The 20,443-nt window shown below is 35.4% G+C and overlaps 1 protein-coding gene across 5 annotated transcripts in view; it reads left to right on the plus strand.

Annotated features, from left to right (window-relative positions):
• Positions 1-20,443, plus strand: part of slc4a3 (solute carrier family 4 member 3) — a 97,975-nt gene that overhangs the window by 70,004 nt on the left and 7,528 nt on the right. For 3 of the 5 annotated variants that reach the window (XR_007828405.1, XM_051119031.1, XM_051119034.1), the window contains 13 exons: positions 377-512; positions 4,237-4,402; positions 6,279-6,381; positions 6,568-6,752; positions 9,610-10,132; positions 11,512-11,660; positions 11,810-12,004; positions 14,178-14,390; positions 15,606-15,695; positions 15,893-16,059; positions 16,164-16,417; positions 19,570-19,739; positions 20,239-20,412. Coding sequence is in view for 4 of the 5 variants with exons in the window: in XM_051119031.1 (XP_050974988.1) it covers positions 377-512; positions 4,237-4,402; positions 6,279-6,381; positions 6,568-6,752; positions 9,610-10,132; positions 11,512-11,660; positions 11,810-12,004; positions 14,178-14,390; positions 15,606-15,695; positions 15,893-16,059; positions 16,164-16,417; positions 19,570-19,739; positions 20,239-20,412 (2,525 nt within the window). In the remaining variant the exon portion in view is untranslated. Of the gene's footprint in view, positions 1-376; positions 513-4,236; positions 4,403-6,278; positions 6,382-6,567; positions 6,753-9,609; positions 10,133-11,511; positions 11,661-11,809; positions 12,005-14,177; positions 14,391-15,605; positions 15,696-15,892; positions 16,060-16,163; positions 16,418-19,569; positions 19,740-19,841; positions 19,907-20,238; positions 20,413-20,443 lie in introns of those variants that run through there. The other 2 variants (XM_051119033.1, XM_051119032.1) reach the window with 2 other exon arrangements.

Here is a 20,443-nt window from a genome sequence, read left to right on the forward strand (position 1 = left end):
AAAAATAAAAACTGTTAAAAACTGAGTTATGTTTTTGCAAATTAACTCTTCATACGCACATACATACGCACACGCATGTGTGTGTGTGTGTGTGTACTGTGTATATACTGTATACTGTATATATATATATATATATATATATATATATATACATTGATTTATAATACCATAGTAAAAAGCATGCTATTATTGCTATTTTATTAAAAAATAGTGGTATTCTGTCAGACCAACATTTTGCCACATTAGAGATTATTTGAATTGTGGCATTAGAAGTGAGAATATAATCCTAGAGTTTGGCTTCTTTTACATTATTTTGGTATGTAAACTGACATGGATGCAATGTTACTATATATTACTATATATTTCTGTTACCCAGGTGCCATAATGCTAGATCTGGATCAAACCACACTGCCTGGCATCGCCCACTTGCTGGTGGAAACCATGATAATCTCGGACCAGATCAGAGCCGAAGACCGAGCCAACGTGCTGCGAGCCCTGCTGCTCAAACACAGGTTAGTGGAGGTCAGAAATCAATACTCCAAACAAAGCTCATATTGATCTTCTCTGCTGCGGGCCTTGACGCCAATGTCATTTGTCACAGCTGCCTGTATTGGTTTCCTGCTAAATGAAGTGGTGTGATTACATAACAAATAGACTTCATATGACAGCTCGCCAGGCCGATGTCCGCTGGAGTTTTTAATGACATGTTGCTATTGCAGCTGCAGAGACATCAGATACTGCTTACATCAAAGGGTGTTTAAAGCAATAGCTCACCAGAGCTTTGTTTACTCATTCCAGTGTTGTTTCAACCTTGAAATATTTTCTTTCTTTAATTAAACACAAAAGGAGATGTTAGGCAGAATTTCCATAGCTCTCAGATGTAATTGACAGTTTTTCAGACTTGCTGCACACTGACTGCTCACATGGCACACAAGAACCAGTAGCATTTGGCATCAAAGATGAATGCGAAAGAGATTTGACAGGAGTATTATGAGTGAAAAACAGTGTTATTATGGTTTGTACCTCATACAGAGCTATTATATTATTTCAGACTTGGAGGATAGCTTGCAAGTGACATAGACTATTTTTGTGATGCTGTTAAATTGCTTTTTTCTTTGGATTGGCCATTTCACCATGCATTAAACATTTGATTTTATTTATCGCGTAAAAAAATAATACAATGCTGGGCCAGAATGACAAGTTTTCAAATTTAGGTAAATTGTTCTCTTATTTTAAGTTCATACCAGGCCAGGATTGTGAAGTACCATGTGTTTTCTTTGTTAAGCTCAGCTCAGCCGCTGGATCACGCTCTGAGGTCAGAACGGTACTGTAACCGAATGCTAACAGAAATAATATCGCATGACCTCCACTACAGAAATGTGGACTGCATTAATGGTTTGAAGCTGTACCTTTTATAACCACTTTTCTATTAATATCACAAAAGATATTTATACGGTGGCTCTAAAAAGCCACACTTAAAAATGTGTGATTGCATAAGATACATACTATCAAAGTAAGTGGAATCAACAATCAAATAATGCTTTTCTCCAAACTATGTTTTAGTTTTCAGAGCTGCTTTTAATTAACTGATTTGCTAGTGATTTGTAGTGGTTGAAACTTATTTTGTGAAATATTTAGCTTGATGCTTACGCTATATTTTTTAAAGTGCGTGCTATTTAGGTTAGTTTTTTGTCATATGCTACCATTCAAAAGTTTGGGGTCAGTAAGTTGTTTTGTTTTTTTAATAAGAAAAATTTATTCCTTAAGGATGCATTAAATTGATCAAAAGTGACAGTAAAGATGTTTATAATGTTGCGAAAATTTATATAAATAAAAATACTGTTCTTTTGAAATTTTCCTAAAAAAAATGCATCAAATATTCCATAAGCATATTAAGCACCACATCTGTGTTCAACAATTGTTTCTTGAGCAGCAAATCAGCATATTCGAAAGATTTCTCATTTCGTTTTTTTTAGGTCTGGCTTGAATGTTCAAGTAATTCTTGGGGCCGCTGTATATGTTTGATTCAAAATTAATATGTTTTTGTGATTAATCATTCAGTCTTGTTCATAGGTTAAAACTAACAAACACCTAAATATTAAGCACAATTTATTTAGGCATCTCTTTTCTTCACTGAGTACAAAAGATAAAAAAAAACAGTTGTGCTTTATATAATTTAAAGGACGTTGGAACTGCTTAGAGATGCGTATTTGTGGTTAGCAAGAGGGATTCACTGTGCCAGGCTATAAAACATACACAGTTAAACGTGATGAAGTCAAAAACTAGATTAAATCGCTCTACAGAATTTCCCATCATCTCAGATGGAGTTTTGAATGGGAAACCTGTCAAATAAGTCGCAAAGACTTCTTTGTAATGTGGAAAAAAAAAAACTTCAAGGTATAGGTTAGATCATTAGTTACTCAAGTTTTTGGAAATGCTTTTCAATGGAAACACAATTCAATGTCACACCTTGTCTCTTTGTTTTCTTTGTGCGTTTGCAAACCTTTCAGTAACCACTTTGGCTGGAGCGTAACGACATCTCAAACAAGGCCTAATGAGTGTGCCGATGTCGACCGCTGGACACGATTGCGGTGACGTGTGTAACAAAGCTGGGCAGCCACTCATTATTCTTCACTTTTTTCAGGACGCATAGAAGCACCCAAAGCAAACCAAGATTAGTCTTTTGTGAAAAACAATAAAGGCATTTATTAATTTATTGGACTGCCTCTGCGGTTGATTTTGAGAGTTCGTATTCTGTTTAAATATTCCCTGATGTTATCTAGCCACATGTTGCTTTTGTGTTGTCTTTAGCATTTTTTACTGATTGCTTTGGCACGTGTTCCTTCGAGTGAACAGGGAGTGCGGTTTGGTTTTGCAGTTGGATTCTGATATCCTGACATGTTGGATTTTGTGTTTGCTTTGCAAATATTGCAAGCAAAGATGGAAAATTGCCTTTTTGGACATTGATAAGCAAGGAAATTGCTGTACCCGTGGAGCTAAATAAACACAAGAGCAGGGATATTTGTCTCACGGAGGAGAACAAATGGACTCGAATAGCTTGACAGATTAAAGTAGTCATAACATTTTCACTATTAAAGGCATAGTTCACTCAAAAAGAAAATGAAAATGCCATCATTTATTTACCCTCTTGTCATATGACCCATATTATCTTACATTCTTCTGATGAAAATAAAAAGTAAATGATCTTAAAGAATGTCCTGACTACTGTTAGTTTAATAAAGGTGAATGACAACATTGTGACAAATAAACCATAAAAGTGTTAGGATGAACAAATAAGAAGAATGAGAATTTATTTTTTTGCCTAAACTATCCCTTTAATGTTTATAGAATAGAGGGCTAAAAAAAATTGTGAATTTTTTCTAAAGGAAAGGAAAGGACATGACGTGTGGCCAAGTATGGTGACCCATACTGGGAATTTGTGCTCTGCATTTACTGCACACACAATTTTGCCCCCGAATTTTCTTAGCCCAATACCCATTGGCAAATATTATTTGTCTTTCATGCATAAACCTCACAATATTTTGTTGGATGCTTTGCTTTAATTTTCATCAGCCATTACTCAAGCCTTCAGTGTCACACGAACCTTCAGAAATCATTCTGATGTGCTGATTTATTATGTTGGAAACAGTTGTGTTGCTTAAATTTTTTTTGGAGCCTGTGATACTTCAGGATTCTTTGATGGGAAAAAAAAAAGTTAAAAAGAACAGCATTTATTCAATTCTTTTCTATTAATGTAAGTCTTTACTATCACTTTTTATCAGTTTAACACATCCTTGCTGACAACTGTTTCAAACATTAATAATAAATCAGCATACAGTATTAGAATGATTTCTGAAGGATCATGTGACACTGATAACTGGAGTAATGAAGCTGAAAATTCAGCTTTGCATCACAGGAATAAATTCTATTTGAAAGTATATTCAAATAGAAAACCACTATTTTAAATTGAAAATATATTTAAAAATATTACTGTTTTTTCTGTATTTTTAATCAAATGCAGCCTTGATGAGAAGAAAGGACTTCTTGAAAACGTACTGATCCCAAACTTTTGAACGGCAATGTGTATACCCATTATAATTAAAAAATACAAGTATTTTCAAACATCGTATTTTCAGAAAACATCTTATTTTCGGAAAAAAAGTACTGATCAATTTTTGTTTTCATGCATTCTTACATGATTGCTCACTAAATTTATAAATACTTTCTTTTGTCCAGTCACCCCAATGATGAGAAAGAAGGCCTTTTCCATCGGAACCACTCTGTCACCAGTCTGGGTGGCTTCCGTCACAACCACAATCATGTTCACGACACCAGCCTGCCCCTGGTGTCCCAGGACCACGAGGAGATGCACGACAGCAAAGTGGCAGAACATGACAAAGAGGTGTTTGTGACATTATTTGCGAGTTGCTTGCTTCTTGTGTGCACGCTGTAGAAAGGACGCAGTCTTCTAGATAATTGCCGCCGAGTTTATTGGGCCAGAGGTGGACACCATCTTTGACCTTTGTGGTACGGTCCCTTCAGGGTGCATTGCTCTGGAGGCCTGCACCCTAGAAGTGTTTGGTGGGTTACAACCAGCCCTACTGGGGAAGAAAAAAACTTAGACTAGCTTAGACTAGCCTAGGGTGGTTTGCTGGTCTTAGTTGACCACAAATCTGGTCAGGCTGGTTTGTTTTGATCGTTTTAGAGGGGTTTGGATACTTGTCAGCTGGGTTGACTGACAAAACCAACTGAAACCAAGCTCAATCAGCTTGGAAAACCAGCTTAACCAGTTTTAACCAACCTAAGATTCAACCACTTTCAGGCCCACACAGAATTAGAACTCTGACTAATAAAGGAACGTTCGTCATTCTCAAAATTCTGTTAGATTGTGTTTTTTTTTTTTATTTTGTTGAATTTCATTATGCTTTAATAGGAGTGTACCACTGCAACACATACCCCTAGTAAAAAAGTAATAGATTTAAAATGCATTTATTTTATACTAAGTATAGTTCAAGTCTATTAACATATTTACTACTCACTTGAGAATTACTGAAATAAAAATTGTAATTAAACTTCATTTGGAGTGCCACTTGTGCACAATGCACATTTCTTAATATTAAGCTTAAAATATGTTTTAATGTCACTATTGATCTTTAAATAATATCTGTCTTTAAATACAAAATATTTAAAGTGTACCTAAGGTGTATGTGCAATAGTTCCACTTTAGCACAATTAGATATACTTAAGTGTATCTTTAGTTGAACTTCTGCACTACTTATGTACAATGAAGTTCATTAAGTACTTTAAATATAACAGTTTAGTATTTATTTTTCACATTCTACAGAAACCCATAGGTTGTCAGGTAAAATCAGCGAAATGATTTTCTTACTCAGTATTTTGTCTTTTCTGTTTTAAATATTGAAAATACATTTATTTGCGAATCAAAGTGACATAGGGTATTAAGTCTTGTTTTCTTGAAAAAATAAATAAATATCAAAGAAGAGTGGTTTTGCTTACAACATGAAAAAAGTGGCCAGTTGGGTAAGAAAAATAAACACATATTTCTTTTTGAATTAAGTTTATTTTTCTTACCGCATTGGCAGATATTTTTTCCTGTTTTAAACTCAATTTTGGTATTTCTTTTAGAAAACAAGACTTGTCAAGATATATCTTACAAAAAAACATCAATCATTAAGCTCAAATGTGTGTTGATTTAGATGTTTGTACTGGAAAACAAGACAGAATACTAAGCGAGATAATTTTTTGCTTTGAAAATACATCCGCACATTCGGTCTGGGCCTGTTTAGCAGCACCGCTAATGCTTGGATCATGTAAGCTGCTCTTCCACATGTGCAGGATTAAGTGTCAAAGTGAGGTTACAGGTGCTTCTAGTTAAACTTTTGATACATTAGCTGTGAAACTATGAATGTTCCCTATGGTTAAAAATGTTGGCACATTCGAAACAGCCTGTATAAAAAGTGAAGACGTATTGTGTTAAATTGATTTAAAGTGATTTACCATTTGCCTTTCCACTTTGTCACCTGGATCCGTAGGTTTAGATTTGCACTCGGTGATACAAAACAGGCACAATGGTTCGTTAAAATTCACAAAATTGCACCCCGTCACCCCAACACATGAACGAAATGGTCGTATGGAACAATAAACAATCGGAGCGAGGGCAGCTATGCATGCACTATCTGCCAAAGCTTTTCTGCCACAGCTTGAGGCTGATGTGTGACGTTCAAATGGCACTAACTATTTTCTTCTGTCAACAAAAGAAAAACCTCCACCCTGTCCCAGCTGAGGGACACGCTGCCGCCAGATCTATGAAACTCCTGGCAAAGATTCCCAAGGATGCCGAGGCCACTGTGGTCTTAGTGGGTAAGCAAAGCAGCATTTCGTTCCAACGTTTGTTGTTTTCAGGTCCAGAGATGATGTTGAGTCATCGCACCAGAGTTTTCCAATAATGCCTAAGCGAAGATTAATGCTTTTGGTTGTGTTTGATTTCTGTCACTGGATCCCTGTTTGTGTGGTTTGATTTTTTTACCGCAATAAATGTGTTTATAGGGTGCGTGGAGTTCCTAGAGAAGCCCGCGATGGCCTTTGTCCGCCTGAACGAGGCTGTGCTGCTGGAGTCCGTTCTGGAAGTCCCCGTCCCGGTTCGATTCATCTTTGTGCTGCTGGGCCCCACGCAGACCAACATGGACTATCATGAGATTGGACGCTCCTTCTCCACCCTCATGTCTGATAAGGTTCATCTTCATTACATGCAATATTGCAAGCTGCTAGAGCCAAACACCACTGTATCTGATCATTTTCTGCTGTTTAGTCTTTTTCTGGAAATTTCGGTGTCAGTATCTAAAATCTTACCACAATATTCAAAACCCCTTGACTTTTCTATTTATTCATTATTTATTTGATATAGTAAATGCAGAAGTTGTCGAGGCGATGAATGTGAATAAGAAATATCTTGATTTTTAGTTTTTTTAGTTTTATGCTTGCTTTGTCATATGAAAAATATCTTGGCCCCCTGGTTGCGAACCACTGTTATAGTGCCAAAAATGTCTCAAAGTTGTATTTTTGTTTTTGCTTTTTCTTGATTCATTGGGTCATGGTGTTCAGTTCAGATAAATTCATAGCTAGATCTTTTGCCATTTTTTTTTTTTTTTACACTACCACCTATAAATTTTATCCAATCTTCTCCAGAATAGTGTCAGATGAACTTGACACCAAGCCCCACAATCTCAGACTGGATTTCTTTCCCCTCATTGTTCTGTATGCATGTAATGAATTTTGTGGTGAGACTGGCAAACATGAATGGAGGATATATCTCTGCAGTGCTTAGGCCAGAGTTGCTCATTCCTGTTGCCGTAGATCTACTTTACTGTGAAGTTTATCAAACACACCTAAACTAGCCAATTAAGTTCTCCAGGAACAGAAATGAGCATCCTGGGCTTAGGCAAATTGGGGGAAAAACTAGAATTTCATTGTCATCGTGACCTAAAAGTGCTTAGTTCATGTTTCATGACATAAACATTAAATCCAAATGCCTTGGCCTAAAATTGCACTTCTGGTTTACTCAGATTCCTTAAGTCAGTCAGTCCTCAAGGCAAATTTTGCCTTATTACCTGTCTGCCATTTTGAAGTTTAATGAAAATTTTGGCTAATCTTCTGTAAAGCTGGGTCAGATGATATTAAGACTAAACCACACAGGTCACTGAATGGATTTTTTGATCTTCATTTCCATTCTCCAATAAATCTGTAATGAATTTTACAGCAAAGCTGCAAAGAAAAATGTACATGTATTTCACCAATGCTTTGACAAACTGAAACAAAACTTATAGTGGCATTATATCCGAAAAGTGATTTTAATCAGTTTTATGATAAAAAAATGTAATTGTAACTTCAAAATGCCTTGGTCCAAAATTATTTACTCATATTCCTCCATTCTGTTAAATGAGAACCTGTTTGTCTAGTTTTAACTTACGATCTGTCCATCATATAGACTTTTACTGAAAACCTTTTTTTTTTTTTTTTTTTTTTTTGGCTGTATATTTTTGAGAAGATTGGACAAAATTATTAAATGGTCTTTGAACCAAACCCCACAAAAATGACCAAAGATATGTATGATTTTCAACCCCATTCAACAATTAAAAAAAAAAAAAAGTCAGTGAATTGACTTTTGTCCTGAACTTTAGAGGTGACTCAGCCCTCTTTTTATTTATAGTACACTCTCTTGGTCTAAATTACATTCACACTGGCGTTTTAGGAAGCCAAACAAATTAGAATATAATAATAATAACAACAACTGTATATTATTGTTCTTCCTATGACAGTAATAGTGATATATTGTAAAACAATTGCAGTGTAAAATAAATGAAAATGAATATTTCATAGGCAGGGCTCAATGCTAAGGATTTTTTCTACTTTCTACTTCAAAATTTTCACTGGCCCTACCACAAAAAAAATTAAATAGCTGCTGTTATTATTGTTTTTGACTCATGTTATCTTTTATTTTAATAAATAAGCTTATATGACACCAAATTAGTAAATAAGCTTATATGAAAATAAAATTGTACAGTTCTCGATTCCAATTTCGATACCACACCTAAACCTAATAGCCTAATACTTTTGTAGGCTATTTGTCCGTCAGAGACGCTTCTCTCTGTGATCGCTTAAAATGTTAAATGATCAAGGTTAAAAAACACGTGCAATTGAAAAACTTTTGTGACATTGCGGCAGTGGCCCGATCGGGTCAGTGACATATTCGTCAACTGTCCCAAGCGTCTGTCACGCTGGCCCCGGGCCATCATGCACTCCTTATTGTTGAGCCCTGATAGGTATATTGTTTTTGCTTTACACTACAGTAGGGAAGTTACAGTCTTCTTTCCTAATTTCTACACTTGAAAGAGATACTTTGAATTTGGACTGCAGTAACGTTAACCATTTAAACCGTGAACTGTCTGCAATTCATACTGCACTTTTAAACTTTTATTTTGACGGAAATGAGTTTTTGATGGAAAACTCCAGCTTAAGTGAAAACAGTCTTAGAAAATTGCATCTCACTACAAATCTAGTGTAATCCTGTAATCATCTGCCTCGAAAATAAAGCATAAGTTGTGTTCCCAAACGAGTTCACTACATTTACTGTGAACTGAGCCATTCTGAGTCATGGAAAACACCGGACCACGAGCTGATCGCTTGAATTCACGTTTCGCTTTGAAACGCGCAGCGAAAACAGACTTGATGAGTGGATTAAGCAATATTGTGCTTTTGGTTTTAGTTTGTTTGACTGATACTGTGCCAAAGCATAATGGCCAAAAAAAAACACAACTTTAAAGACCTTTTATGTTGAAATAAGAAGTTTAAATATATTTTAAAAACTATAATTTTTGCCCGGAAGACTTATTGTTTCATATCGCCATGTGACCATGATAATATCGAGACCGCTTTGCTGTCGCGATACCACGATATTGATAATGTCGTTACATCCCTGCTTTTAAATATTGAAATAAAACTTTGCATTCAGACCATGGCCTGATGAGCAGTTTCAGGAATGCAACCCACGATTAATCAATTTGTGATTTTTAATCAATCTACCTTTCACAGAACTTCCATGAGGTAGCGTACTTTGCTGATGATCGACAGGACCTGCTTAACGGCATCAATGAGTTCTTAGACTGCAGTATTGTAATCCCACCATCAGACGTTGAGGGAAAAGACCTGCTGAAGACCGTAGCCTCCTTCCAGAAACAGATGCTACGCAAGCGCAAGGAGAGGGAGCTCAAAAAATGTGGCAGTATTGTGACGGGAGCTGAGCAGGAGACCAAAGGTGGAATACTTGCTGCATTTGTAATGACATTTTCAAGTTTGTCCGTTCTGTTCATGCTGACCTGTTTTGTTTGTGTTGTAGATGTGAGTACGGATGAACAGGAGGAGGAGGATCAGTTTGATGTCGATCCTCTCAAACGCTCTGGCATTCCCTTTGGAGGTCTGATCCACGATATTCGTCGCCGTTATCCACGCTATATAAGCGACCTGAAGGACGCCATGGACACACAATGTATTGCTGCTGTCATTTTCATTTATTTTGCTGCTCTTTCGCCCACTATCACCTTTGGAGGTTTATTAGGCAAGTGAGACAATGAGTTATTTTTGATAGTGGAGTCTTTTTGATATAGAAGCCCATTCCACGACATGCTTTGATAAATCATAATTGTGACCCTGGACCACAAAACCACTCTTAAGTAGCACGGGTATATTTGTAGCAATAGCCAAAAATACATTGTATGGGTCAAAATTGTCGATTTTTGTTTTATGCCAAAAATCATTAGGATATTAAGTAAAGATCATGTCCCATGAAGATATTTTGTAAATTTCCTATTTTAAATATAACAAAACTTAATTTTTGATATGCATTGCTAAGAATTAATTTGGATGACTTTAAAGGCGATTTTCTCAATATTTTGATTTTCAAATAGTTGTGTATCGGCCAAATATTATCCCATCCTAACAAACCATACATTAATGGAAAACCTATTTATTCAGCTTTCAGATGATGTATAAATCTCATTTTCAAAAAAATTGATTGTTTTGTGGTCCATGGTCACAATTATAAAGTCAGAATTATGACATAAACAGTTGAAATTATAACTTACTAAGTATTATTTATGAAATGAAAAGTCGAAATTGATATTAAAAGAAATTTTGAGATAAAGAGTCATAATTCTAACAGTAACACTGAAAAATAAGGTTCTATTAGTTAATGTTTGTTAATGTATTAACTAACATGAACAAACAATGAATAATACATCACAGTATTTATTAATCTTTGTTAATGTTAATTATGAAAATACATTATTCATTGTTAGTTCATGTTAATTCACAGTGCATTAACTAATGTTAACAAACAACTTTTGATTTTAATAATGCATTAGTAAATGCTGAAATTAACATTAACTAAGATTAATAAATGCTGTTGAAGTACTGTTCATTGTTAGCTCATGTTAACTAAAGCAGTCAACTAATGAACCTTATTGTAAAGTGTTACCATTATAACATAGTATGTCATAATTTTGACTTTTTATGTTATAAATATGAGTTGGCGTATCAGTTGTTACCTTTTATTTCAGAATTATGATTTTTGTTTTATCATTTTGAAAGCTAAACAACTTCAAATGGTATTTTATGTCATAATTATGAGATAAAAAGTCTTGATGAGCTTGTAAGTCAACATTTAGAACTTTGTTATAATTTACAGAATTATTTTGAATTTTAATTTATTATAATTTTGTTTTTTTAATCGTTTTTTCATGACATAAGTCATAATAATGACTTTTTATTCTCATAATTATGACTTAGTATGTCATAATTGATTTTAGTTCTCCTAATTATGACTATCTCTACTATTTATGTCATAATTATGATTTACCAAAGCATGATTTCTTTTTTCTTAGGCGACGGAAATGGGCTTCCATAAAATATTTTCATACTTTGTGTCCATTTTTTTAGGCGAGAAGACACAAGGCATGATGGGAGTCTCTGAGCTCATCATCTCCACAGCGACAGTGGGAGTGCTGTTCTCCCTGCTAGCAGGACAGCCTTTGCTCATAATTGGCTTCTCTGGACCACTTTTGGTCTTTGAGGAGGCTTTTTATAAGGTATTTTTTGTCTTTATGTTTCAACCATTACGAAGAAAAGGAGGTAGTCTCATTACATTAACATTTGTCTACCTTTCTATCTTCCTGTTCCTCTCCTTTTCATCTGCTATCTTCCCTGCCGCTCCTTCTTTGTTCTTCCTCATTATTAGTTCTGCCAGGCGCAGGGCTTCGAATATCTCACAGGCCGAGTGTGGATCGGGTTCTGGCTCATCTTCATTGTCCTAGTGATAGTGGCAGCTGAGGGAAGCTTCCTTGTGCGCTACATCTCCCCATTTACGCAGGAAATCTTTGCATTTCTCATCTCTCTCATCTTCATCTGTGAGACCTTCTCTAAGCTAATTAAGGTATGTCACCAATACCAGCAGGTGCAAGTTCTGCTCTAAAACCTAGTGAGCTGCCTACCTAGACAGCATTTTAAAGTGTGGTTCAGATGCATAGGCTGTTTTGAAATGAAGGATAAAGACAAAATCTTCTTTTTGCCAAATTTAAAGGCAGCATTGCATATTCTGAGAAGGCAATCCTATAATGCACTGTGACAAAACTACTTCTAAAATGAGAGAATGTGTTGCTTCTGAAAAATGGCAATAAAAATATTAATGTATTTTGACAAAAATAGTTAATGGTTAAAAAATAGTTAAATTAGGGCTACAAAGCGCTTAATCACCATTAAAATATATATAATATTTATATTTATATATAATATACATTATATACAAATATAAATATATATACATACAAATATTTTTTTTTAAAAATGTACATACAGTCACGTGAAAAAGTTAGGACACCCTATTAAATTCCATGGTTTTCTGTATCAGGACATCATTAAAAAAAGGTCCTTGGCTGGTCTTAAAATTTCGCAAATAAAACCTCAGATTAACAACAACAACACATGAGCAAAAACAAAGCCAAAATGGAAAAGGCATGTGTGACAAAGTTAGGACACCCTTACTTTTAACATTGGAATTAAGAGAGTAAATAACAGTCAAGCACTGCTAATCAGATACCTTTGATTAACTGATCATCAGCACATCTGAGCATGTCTATAAAAGTATAAGATTTGGCAGTTTGCTGGTCTGGAGACTTCAGGTGTGTGTTAACACAATGCCAAGGAGGTAAGACATCAGCAATCGTCTTAGAGAAGCAATTATTGCTGCCATCAATCTGAGAAGAGTAATACAGCCATGTCCAAACAATTTGAAGTTCATTCACAAGTGGAAGACGTTTAAAACAGACATCTCTTCTTCCAGTAGTGGACATCCCAGAAAATTCACCCCAAGATCAGACCGTGTAAAGCTCAGAGAAATGGCAGACAACCCAAGAACTACACCTCAGACTCTACAGGCCTCAGTTAACATGTTAAATGATAATGTTCATGACAATACCATTACAAAAATATGGGGAAAAAATGGCATGTTTGGAAGGCTTGGCAGAAGAAAGCCTCTTCTATCTAAAAAAAAAAACAAAAAAAACATTGCAGCAGTTTAGGTCTACAAGTTGCATCTGAACAAAACACAAGTCTTCTAGGAAATGAAAGGACATGACGTGAAGCCAAGTATGGTGACTAATACTCGGAATTTGTGCTCTGCATTTAACCCATCCAAGTGCACACACACAGAAGTGAACACACACCCAGTGCAGTGGGCATATTGCTATCGCTGCGGCGCCCAGGGAGCAGTTGGGGGTTCGGTGCCTTGCTCAAGGGACTCCCCTCAGTTGTGGAGAGAGCGCTGGTTATTCACTCCCCCCACCTTCAATCCCTGCCGGACTTGGGACTCGAACCCGCAACCTTTCGGTTGCGGGTTCCCTAACCATTAGGTCACGACTGCCCCCCAGTAGAATAATGTCCTTTGAACAGATGAGACCGAAGTGGAGATGTTTGGCCATAATGCACAGCGCCAAGTTTGGTGAAAACCCAAAGAGCATATCAGCACAAACACCTCATACCAAAAGACAAGCATGCTGGAGGAGGGCTGATACTTTTGGGCTTGTTTTGTAGCCACAGGACCTGGGCACCTCACTGTCATTGAGTTGGCCATGAACTCCTCTGTATATCTAGTATTCTAGAGTCAAATACGAAAGCATCTGTCTGACATCTAATGTTAGGCCAAAATTGGGTCATGCAACAGGACAATGATCCCAAGCACACCAGCAAATCTACAACAGAATGGCTGAAAAGAAAAGAATCAAGGTGTTGCAATAGTCCAGTCCAAGTCCAGAGCTCATCCTGACTCAAATGCTATGGTGAGAGCTGTGCATAAGCAAATGCCCACAAACCTCGATAAACTGGAGCAACGTTGAAAAGAAGAGTGGTCCAGATTCCTCCAGAACGATGTGAGAGACTGATAAAGTCACACAGAAAATGAATGCTGCATGTTATTGCTGCTAAAAGTGGATCTACAGGCAATTGACTCAAAGGGTGACTAACTTTGTCACACATGGCCTTTCCCTCTTGGCTGTATTCATGCCTGAATCCGATTGAGGGTTAAAAAAATAATTGTAGTATTTTTTTCTCAGGTGTTTCAAGAGCACCCTCTGATGAAGAGCTACCCTACAGCTCCTGTACTGCCTGCCTTCCAACCCATAGACCCTCCAGGGCATAGTGTGATTGGGGAACCAATACTCAACCAGCCCAACACAGCCCTATTGTCCTTAGTGCTCATGATGGGAACCTTCTTTGTGGCCTTCTTTCTGCGAAAATTTCGTAACAGCAGATTCCTTGGTGGAAAGGTATGTGGTGTGGTGTTATTTTGTCAGCACACTGAAATATCCTTTGCTTAATCAGCATTTTTGCCTTGATTTCCAGTCAAATATAATGCACATATTCTGCATGACATCCCTAATCCTACCCAACACCTAAACTTAACAATTACCTTACTAATTATTAATAAGCAGCAAATTAGGAGTTTATTGAGGCAAAAGTCATAGTTAATGGTTTGTTAATACACTTGTAAAATGTGACCAGATTTTCTGTGAATTACATCTTAAATTTGAGTCTGTTTCTTTCACAAAGCTGGCTTTAAAGACTGCTTTAAGTCTGCTTAAAAATATTTTTATTGCTCTGTAACAGTTTAAGCCTATTACATGTTAAAAACAAAGACACACATTTTACTGTAAAGTTAAATGGTTTATTTTTATTTAGAGCACTGATTACAAAAAGCCATTTAATAAAAGCATCAGTATCAGTATTGGTATCTATAATACTTGCCTTTTAAAGTGTACTTTTTGTAAGTACTTAACTTTTTTGACTTACTAAAAAAAGTTGTACTAAAAGACTGTACTAAACATTACTTAACATACTTTTTAACTTACTTAACATACTAAAAAAGTTGTCATTAAACACAAGTAAAATATACCATCTTTATGTTGTGTGTACAATAATTTAGAGATTTAATGTAAAGATATTTTTGCAAATTTTTATGTTATGTGGGATTAATTGATTATTTACTGAATAATGTGCAATGGAGTAATTGCTTTTTTCATTTCATATTATATTGGTCCATTACAATGGTAAATATGTTACTACAGTCAAATGATTGAAAAAACAATTATTTCATCATACATATTTTTTAGTAAATAATCACAATTAATTGCACCTAATATTAAAATTTGTAAATATTTTCAGTGCCATATGATTGTTATAAAAAACTTAAAAGCCCAAATTAGTAATAAAAATGTATTTATTTTTTATTTATTATTAATCAAAATTTCTCCTTATTTTATGGTTTTTTTTTATTTTATTTTATTATTTTTTTTGAGAACCAATTTTGTTTCTTAAATAAATTTGTAATTTGTTTCATTTTAATGGTATTTTTATTGGAAATTAACAAAATTACTGATTACAAACATGATTTTTGTAGTTAGGATTCCTTGTGAACAAACTTTGAGCAGACTAAAAAGTTTGGCTTTCTCTGTTCGTGTGTGTATCATCTGTTACCATCAAAGGCCAGACGAATCATTGGTGATTTTGGGATTCCTATCTCTATACTCATCTCAGTGCTGGTGGACTGCACCATCCCTGATACATACACACAGGTAACTGTTAAACTCTCATGTGGACTATGTATATTACCACAAAAAAAATCCTCTCCCAGCATACTCTTCTTATTAATACTTGCCTGTAATTAAAGCCAGGTTTCTTCCGAATCTGTATTACAGTGTGGTTGGTTTGGCAGAGCGCTGTAGCCAGTGAATCCTTGTGTTATGAGCGCTTGTGTTTTTTGTGGTTGCAGAAGCTGAACGTCCCCTCTGGTTTCTCAGTCACATCTCCAGACAAACGGAACTGGTTTATCAGCCCCTTTGGAGATAAACAGCCTTTCCCTATTTGGATGATGGGAGCCTCAGTGGTCCCGGCCCTGCTGGTTTTTATCCTCATATTCATGGAGACTCAAATCACCACGTGAGTAAGCTAACAGATCTTGTTCTGTGTAAGCTCAGATGGAAATGCAATACAATTCAAATGCTTCTGTATTGGCTCATTGCATCATTTTGTCCCGTCTGCAGCTTGATAGTGAGCAAGAAGGAGCGGCGTTTGGTCAAGGGTTCTGGCTTTCATCTCGACCTGCTTCTGATAGTGATTTTAGGAGCTATCTGCCCGCTCTTCGGTCTGCCCTGGCTGACTGCCGCCACTGTGCGATCGGTGACTCACGTGAATGCACTGACAGTCATGAGCAAAGCCACTGCCCCTGGAGAGAAGCCCATGATCCAAGAAGTTAAAGAGCAGAGGGTCACAGGGATGTGTGTGGCTATCCTAGTGGGTAAGAAACACGCATACACACACAAAACATTTATAACGCAGATATTGAAAACTAACTGGATGCACCATGTTCAAAAGTTTGTCTGAAAGATTTTTTAAATGGTTTTGAAAGAAGCCTCTTATGCTCACCGACAGTTTTGTAAAAAAGGTACTTTTAAAAGTAATGCATTACAATATGGCGTTACTCTCTAAAAAAAGTAACCTCAGGCTTACAGGCGTACAGTAAAAAGCAGAAGAAGAAAGTAAAAAAAAAGAACTAGTTTGTCTTGAGTAATTTTTGCCTATTAGTATGGTTGAATTGGATCATCGTAAGACATTGGTTAATCAAATGAGATTAAATACATAAAGGCTATTTGTGTTATACTTATTTATTGCAGGTTTGCATCATATTCTGAGTTAAATTTAACTGTTTTTATTCATTTTGAGGAATACTACATCTAAAAACTAAAGTGACATCTTACTCCTGATTCACTCAACATGGAGACAGGAGAGCTTTCAATCCATAAATGGGGGGGGAAAAAAGTAACTGGCGTTACTTATTTGAAAAAGTAAATTAAAAAGTAATGCATTACTTTACTAGTTACTTAAAAAAAGTAAAAACACAGTAAAAACAATAATATTGTGAATTTTTTGCAGTTTGAAATAGCTACTTTCTATTGTAATATATTTTAAAATGTAATTTATTCCTGTGATGCAAAAACATTTTCAGCATCATTACTTAAGTCTTTAGCATCACTTTTTTTTTTTTTCAGAAATCAATCTAATATGCTGATTTGCTGCCCAAGAAACATTTTTTGTCAATGCTGAAAACAGTTGTTCTGCTAAATATTTTTGTGGGAAAAAATAGATTTTTTTAGGATAGTTTGATTTAAAAAAAAATTCAAAATAACAGCATTTTTTGTAACTTTTTACTGTCTCTTTTAATTAATTTAATGCTGAATAAAAGTATTAATTTAATTTAAAAAATCTTACTAAGCCAAAACTAGTGTACTAGTGCTGTAATCACATTTAGAACTATTCCTTTAATTTAAATCACATTAACTTGGTAGCATCAGCTGTCATAAAATAACATCAAATGGCAATCATTTAGAAGTAATTAACTACCTTTAGCTGTTAAGGCTGCTGATATTTTATTTGTATTTATATGATGTCAAAACTGTAAAAATGGAGATCTCAGAGCTTGTAGTTGCAATTATAAATTTGGCAGAAGTTTTTACTACTCCAAAACCTGCAATTACAATGAACACACCAGAAATTTGCTGCGTTGCTGGGTAATCGTGAACATCCTACATTTTAAATAATGTACTTAAAGGGATAGTTCACCCAAAAATGAAAATTCTGACATTAATTTCTCACCCTCATGTCGTTCCAAACTCGTAAGACCTTCATTCATCTTTGGAGCATAAATTAAGATATTTTAAAAAAAAATATGAGAGCTTTCTTATTTGATTGTGCTCAAATAGAACTACTGCAAGTACACTTAGGTATACTTTAAATATCTTGCCTTTAAAGACTGATATTATTCAAAGATCATACAATCCTCATCAATAGTGACATTAAAACACAATTTAGGCTTAAAGGAGAAGTCCACTTCCAGAACAAAAATTTACAGATAATGTACTCACCCCCTGTCATTCAAGATGTTTATGTCCTCCTTTCTTCAGTCGTAAAGAAATCACTGTTTTACCTTTTTTGTTAAGGGTGTTTGATGATCTTTGCATGTTCATTTTGCAAAGACTTCTGCAGGGATGTAGGATGATTTTTGAAATGGTTTTTGAAGTTGAGGGAGAAAATACGATTGAAGACATACCCTAGCTGTCTTGAACCAGAATACACAGAGTTCAGGCAGCACAAGACAAGACGAATGTTTTAGATTAAAAAGTATTTAAATTGTATTTTTTTTATAATGAAAATAACCAATTCTTCCACGGCTGGGATTGTTTACAACTGCATTTGGAATCGTTTAAAGCCCCATTTAAACTGCATTTTGGAAGTTCAAACTCGGGGCATCATAGCAGTCCATTATATGGAGAAAAATCCTGAAATGTTTTCCTCAAAAAGCATAATTTCTTTACGACTGAAGAAAGAAAGACACGAACGTCTTGGATGACAAGGGGGTGAGTAAAATATCCGTAAATTTTCAGTTCTGGAAGTGGACTTCTCCTTTTAAAATAAAAAATATGCATTGTGCACAAATAGTACTCCAGATTTTTTTGTCAGCAAGTCTTTTTATGTCAGCAAGTCTTGAGCAATATGTAGCTAAATATGTTAATAGATTTGAACTATAGTTAGTATGAAATAAATGTATTTTATATATATTACTTTTTTACTAGGGGTCACATGGACTATTTTAACAATGTCCTTACTACCTTTCTGGGCCTTGAACGTGGTAGTTGCATTGCTGTCTATGCAGGGTCAGAAAGCTCTCAGATTTCATCAAAAATATCTTAATTTGTGTTCCAAAGATGAACGAAGGTTTTATGGGTTTAGAAGGACACAAGGGTGAGTAATTCATGACAATTTTTTTTTAATTTTTGGGTCAACTATCCCTTTAACTGTTAATAGGTGGAAGAAGGGTTTAATCAGTATATAATCATTCAGCATATAATCATCAAACATTGGTGTTCTTTATCATATTACTATTGCCGTACAATGATTTTACCATGGTTAAATGGACAGTCAACCTAAAAATGAATATTCAGTAATCATTTACACATTTTTTCTTCTGCTCAACCCAAAGAAAGATATTTTTAACAATGTGGTTAACCAAACAACAGTATTTATTTTCCATACTATTAGACTAATACTAATAGAATAAAATTCTTCTGTTCAACAGAAGAATGAAACTTAGACAGGTTTGGAACAACTTGAGGGTGAGTAAAAGACTTTTGGGTGAACTATCCCTTTAAAGGGGACAGGGTTCAGTACTCAGACTCAGGTTGTGCGTAAGAGCGTGATAGTAAAACCATGGTAAACTTACTGTAATGGATGGTTTCACGTGGCTTATTGCTGTATTAACAACATCTGTTTTATATTTCAGACCACTCAAGTTTCCTAGTTGACATTAAATTTTTTCAGAGAATACTATTCGATTAACTTAGGGGTTAAAAAAAAATCTTTCCTTATTCTGTCAATCCCATCACCTCTGTGCAGGGTTGTCTATAGTGATGACAGATGTTCTGCGTCATATTCCTCTGGCTGTGCTGTTTGGAATATTTCTGTACATGGGCATCACGTCTCTTACTGGTATCCAGCTTTATGAGCGAATCACACTCATGGTCACACCTGCTAAACATCACCCTGACCACATCTACGTTACCAAGGTAACCACGTCTTCCCAAAAGTCTGAAGCAGTAGAGATCTTATTTACAAATGCAATGATGACAGCTTATTATCCATGTTTGTGTTTGATTTGCACATGGTAGATGCTACAAGTTTACACTTAATTGACATCTGGATTCTGTTTGAAGGCTTTCGAAGCACCCACAAGGTGGCGCACAAATCACCATTTCATTTCGCACGTTTTAACACAACCCTAAAATGAAAACTACAAACCATATTTGACAAATTTGAACACTGTGTATTGTTTAAAAGCCTGAGACTACATTGAAAATCTTGGATTGAAAATCTAATTTAGAATTTAGAAGTAAACAACGGTTTTGAAAAATTTCAAACAAGGAAATCTTAGAAGGTAAAATAAATAAAAACTATTGACATTATTTCTAGGTGACCTATGAAATAAGTTGTGCCTGACTATGAAAAATAATATGTATTAAATTAAAGATCTGCAAAATAGATGTATTTTTGTCATTTGTTTCACAGGTGAAGACATGGCGTATGAACATGTTCACCATCATTCAGTTGTTGTGTATTGCCCTGCTGTGGGTGGTCAAGTCGACCGTAGCCTCGCTGGCCTTTCCCTTCATCCTAATTATGACCGTACCTCTGCGTAGACTCATCCTGACCAGGATCTTTGAGGAGAGAGAGCTTGCAGCGGTGAGTTCATGTGGTCTTCATGTTTGTATTC

Source organism: Labeo rohita, chromosome 9 (assembly GCF_022985175.1).
Source record: "Labeo rohita strain BAU-BD-2019 chromosome 9, IGBB_LRoh.1.0, whole genome shotgun sequence".
Classification (NCBI taxonomy): Eukaryota; Metazoa; Chordata; class Actinopteri; order Cypriniformes; family Cyprinidae; genus Labeo; species Labeo rohita.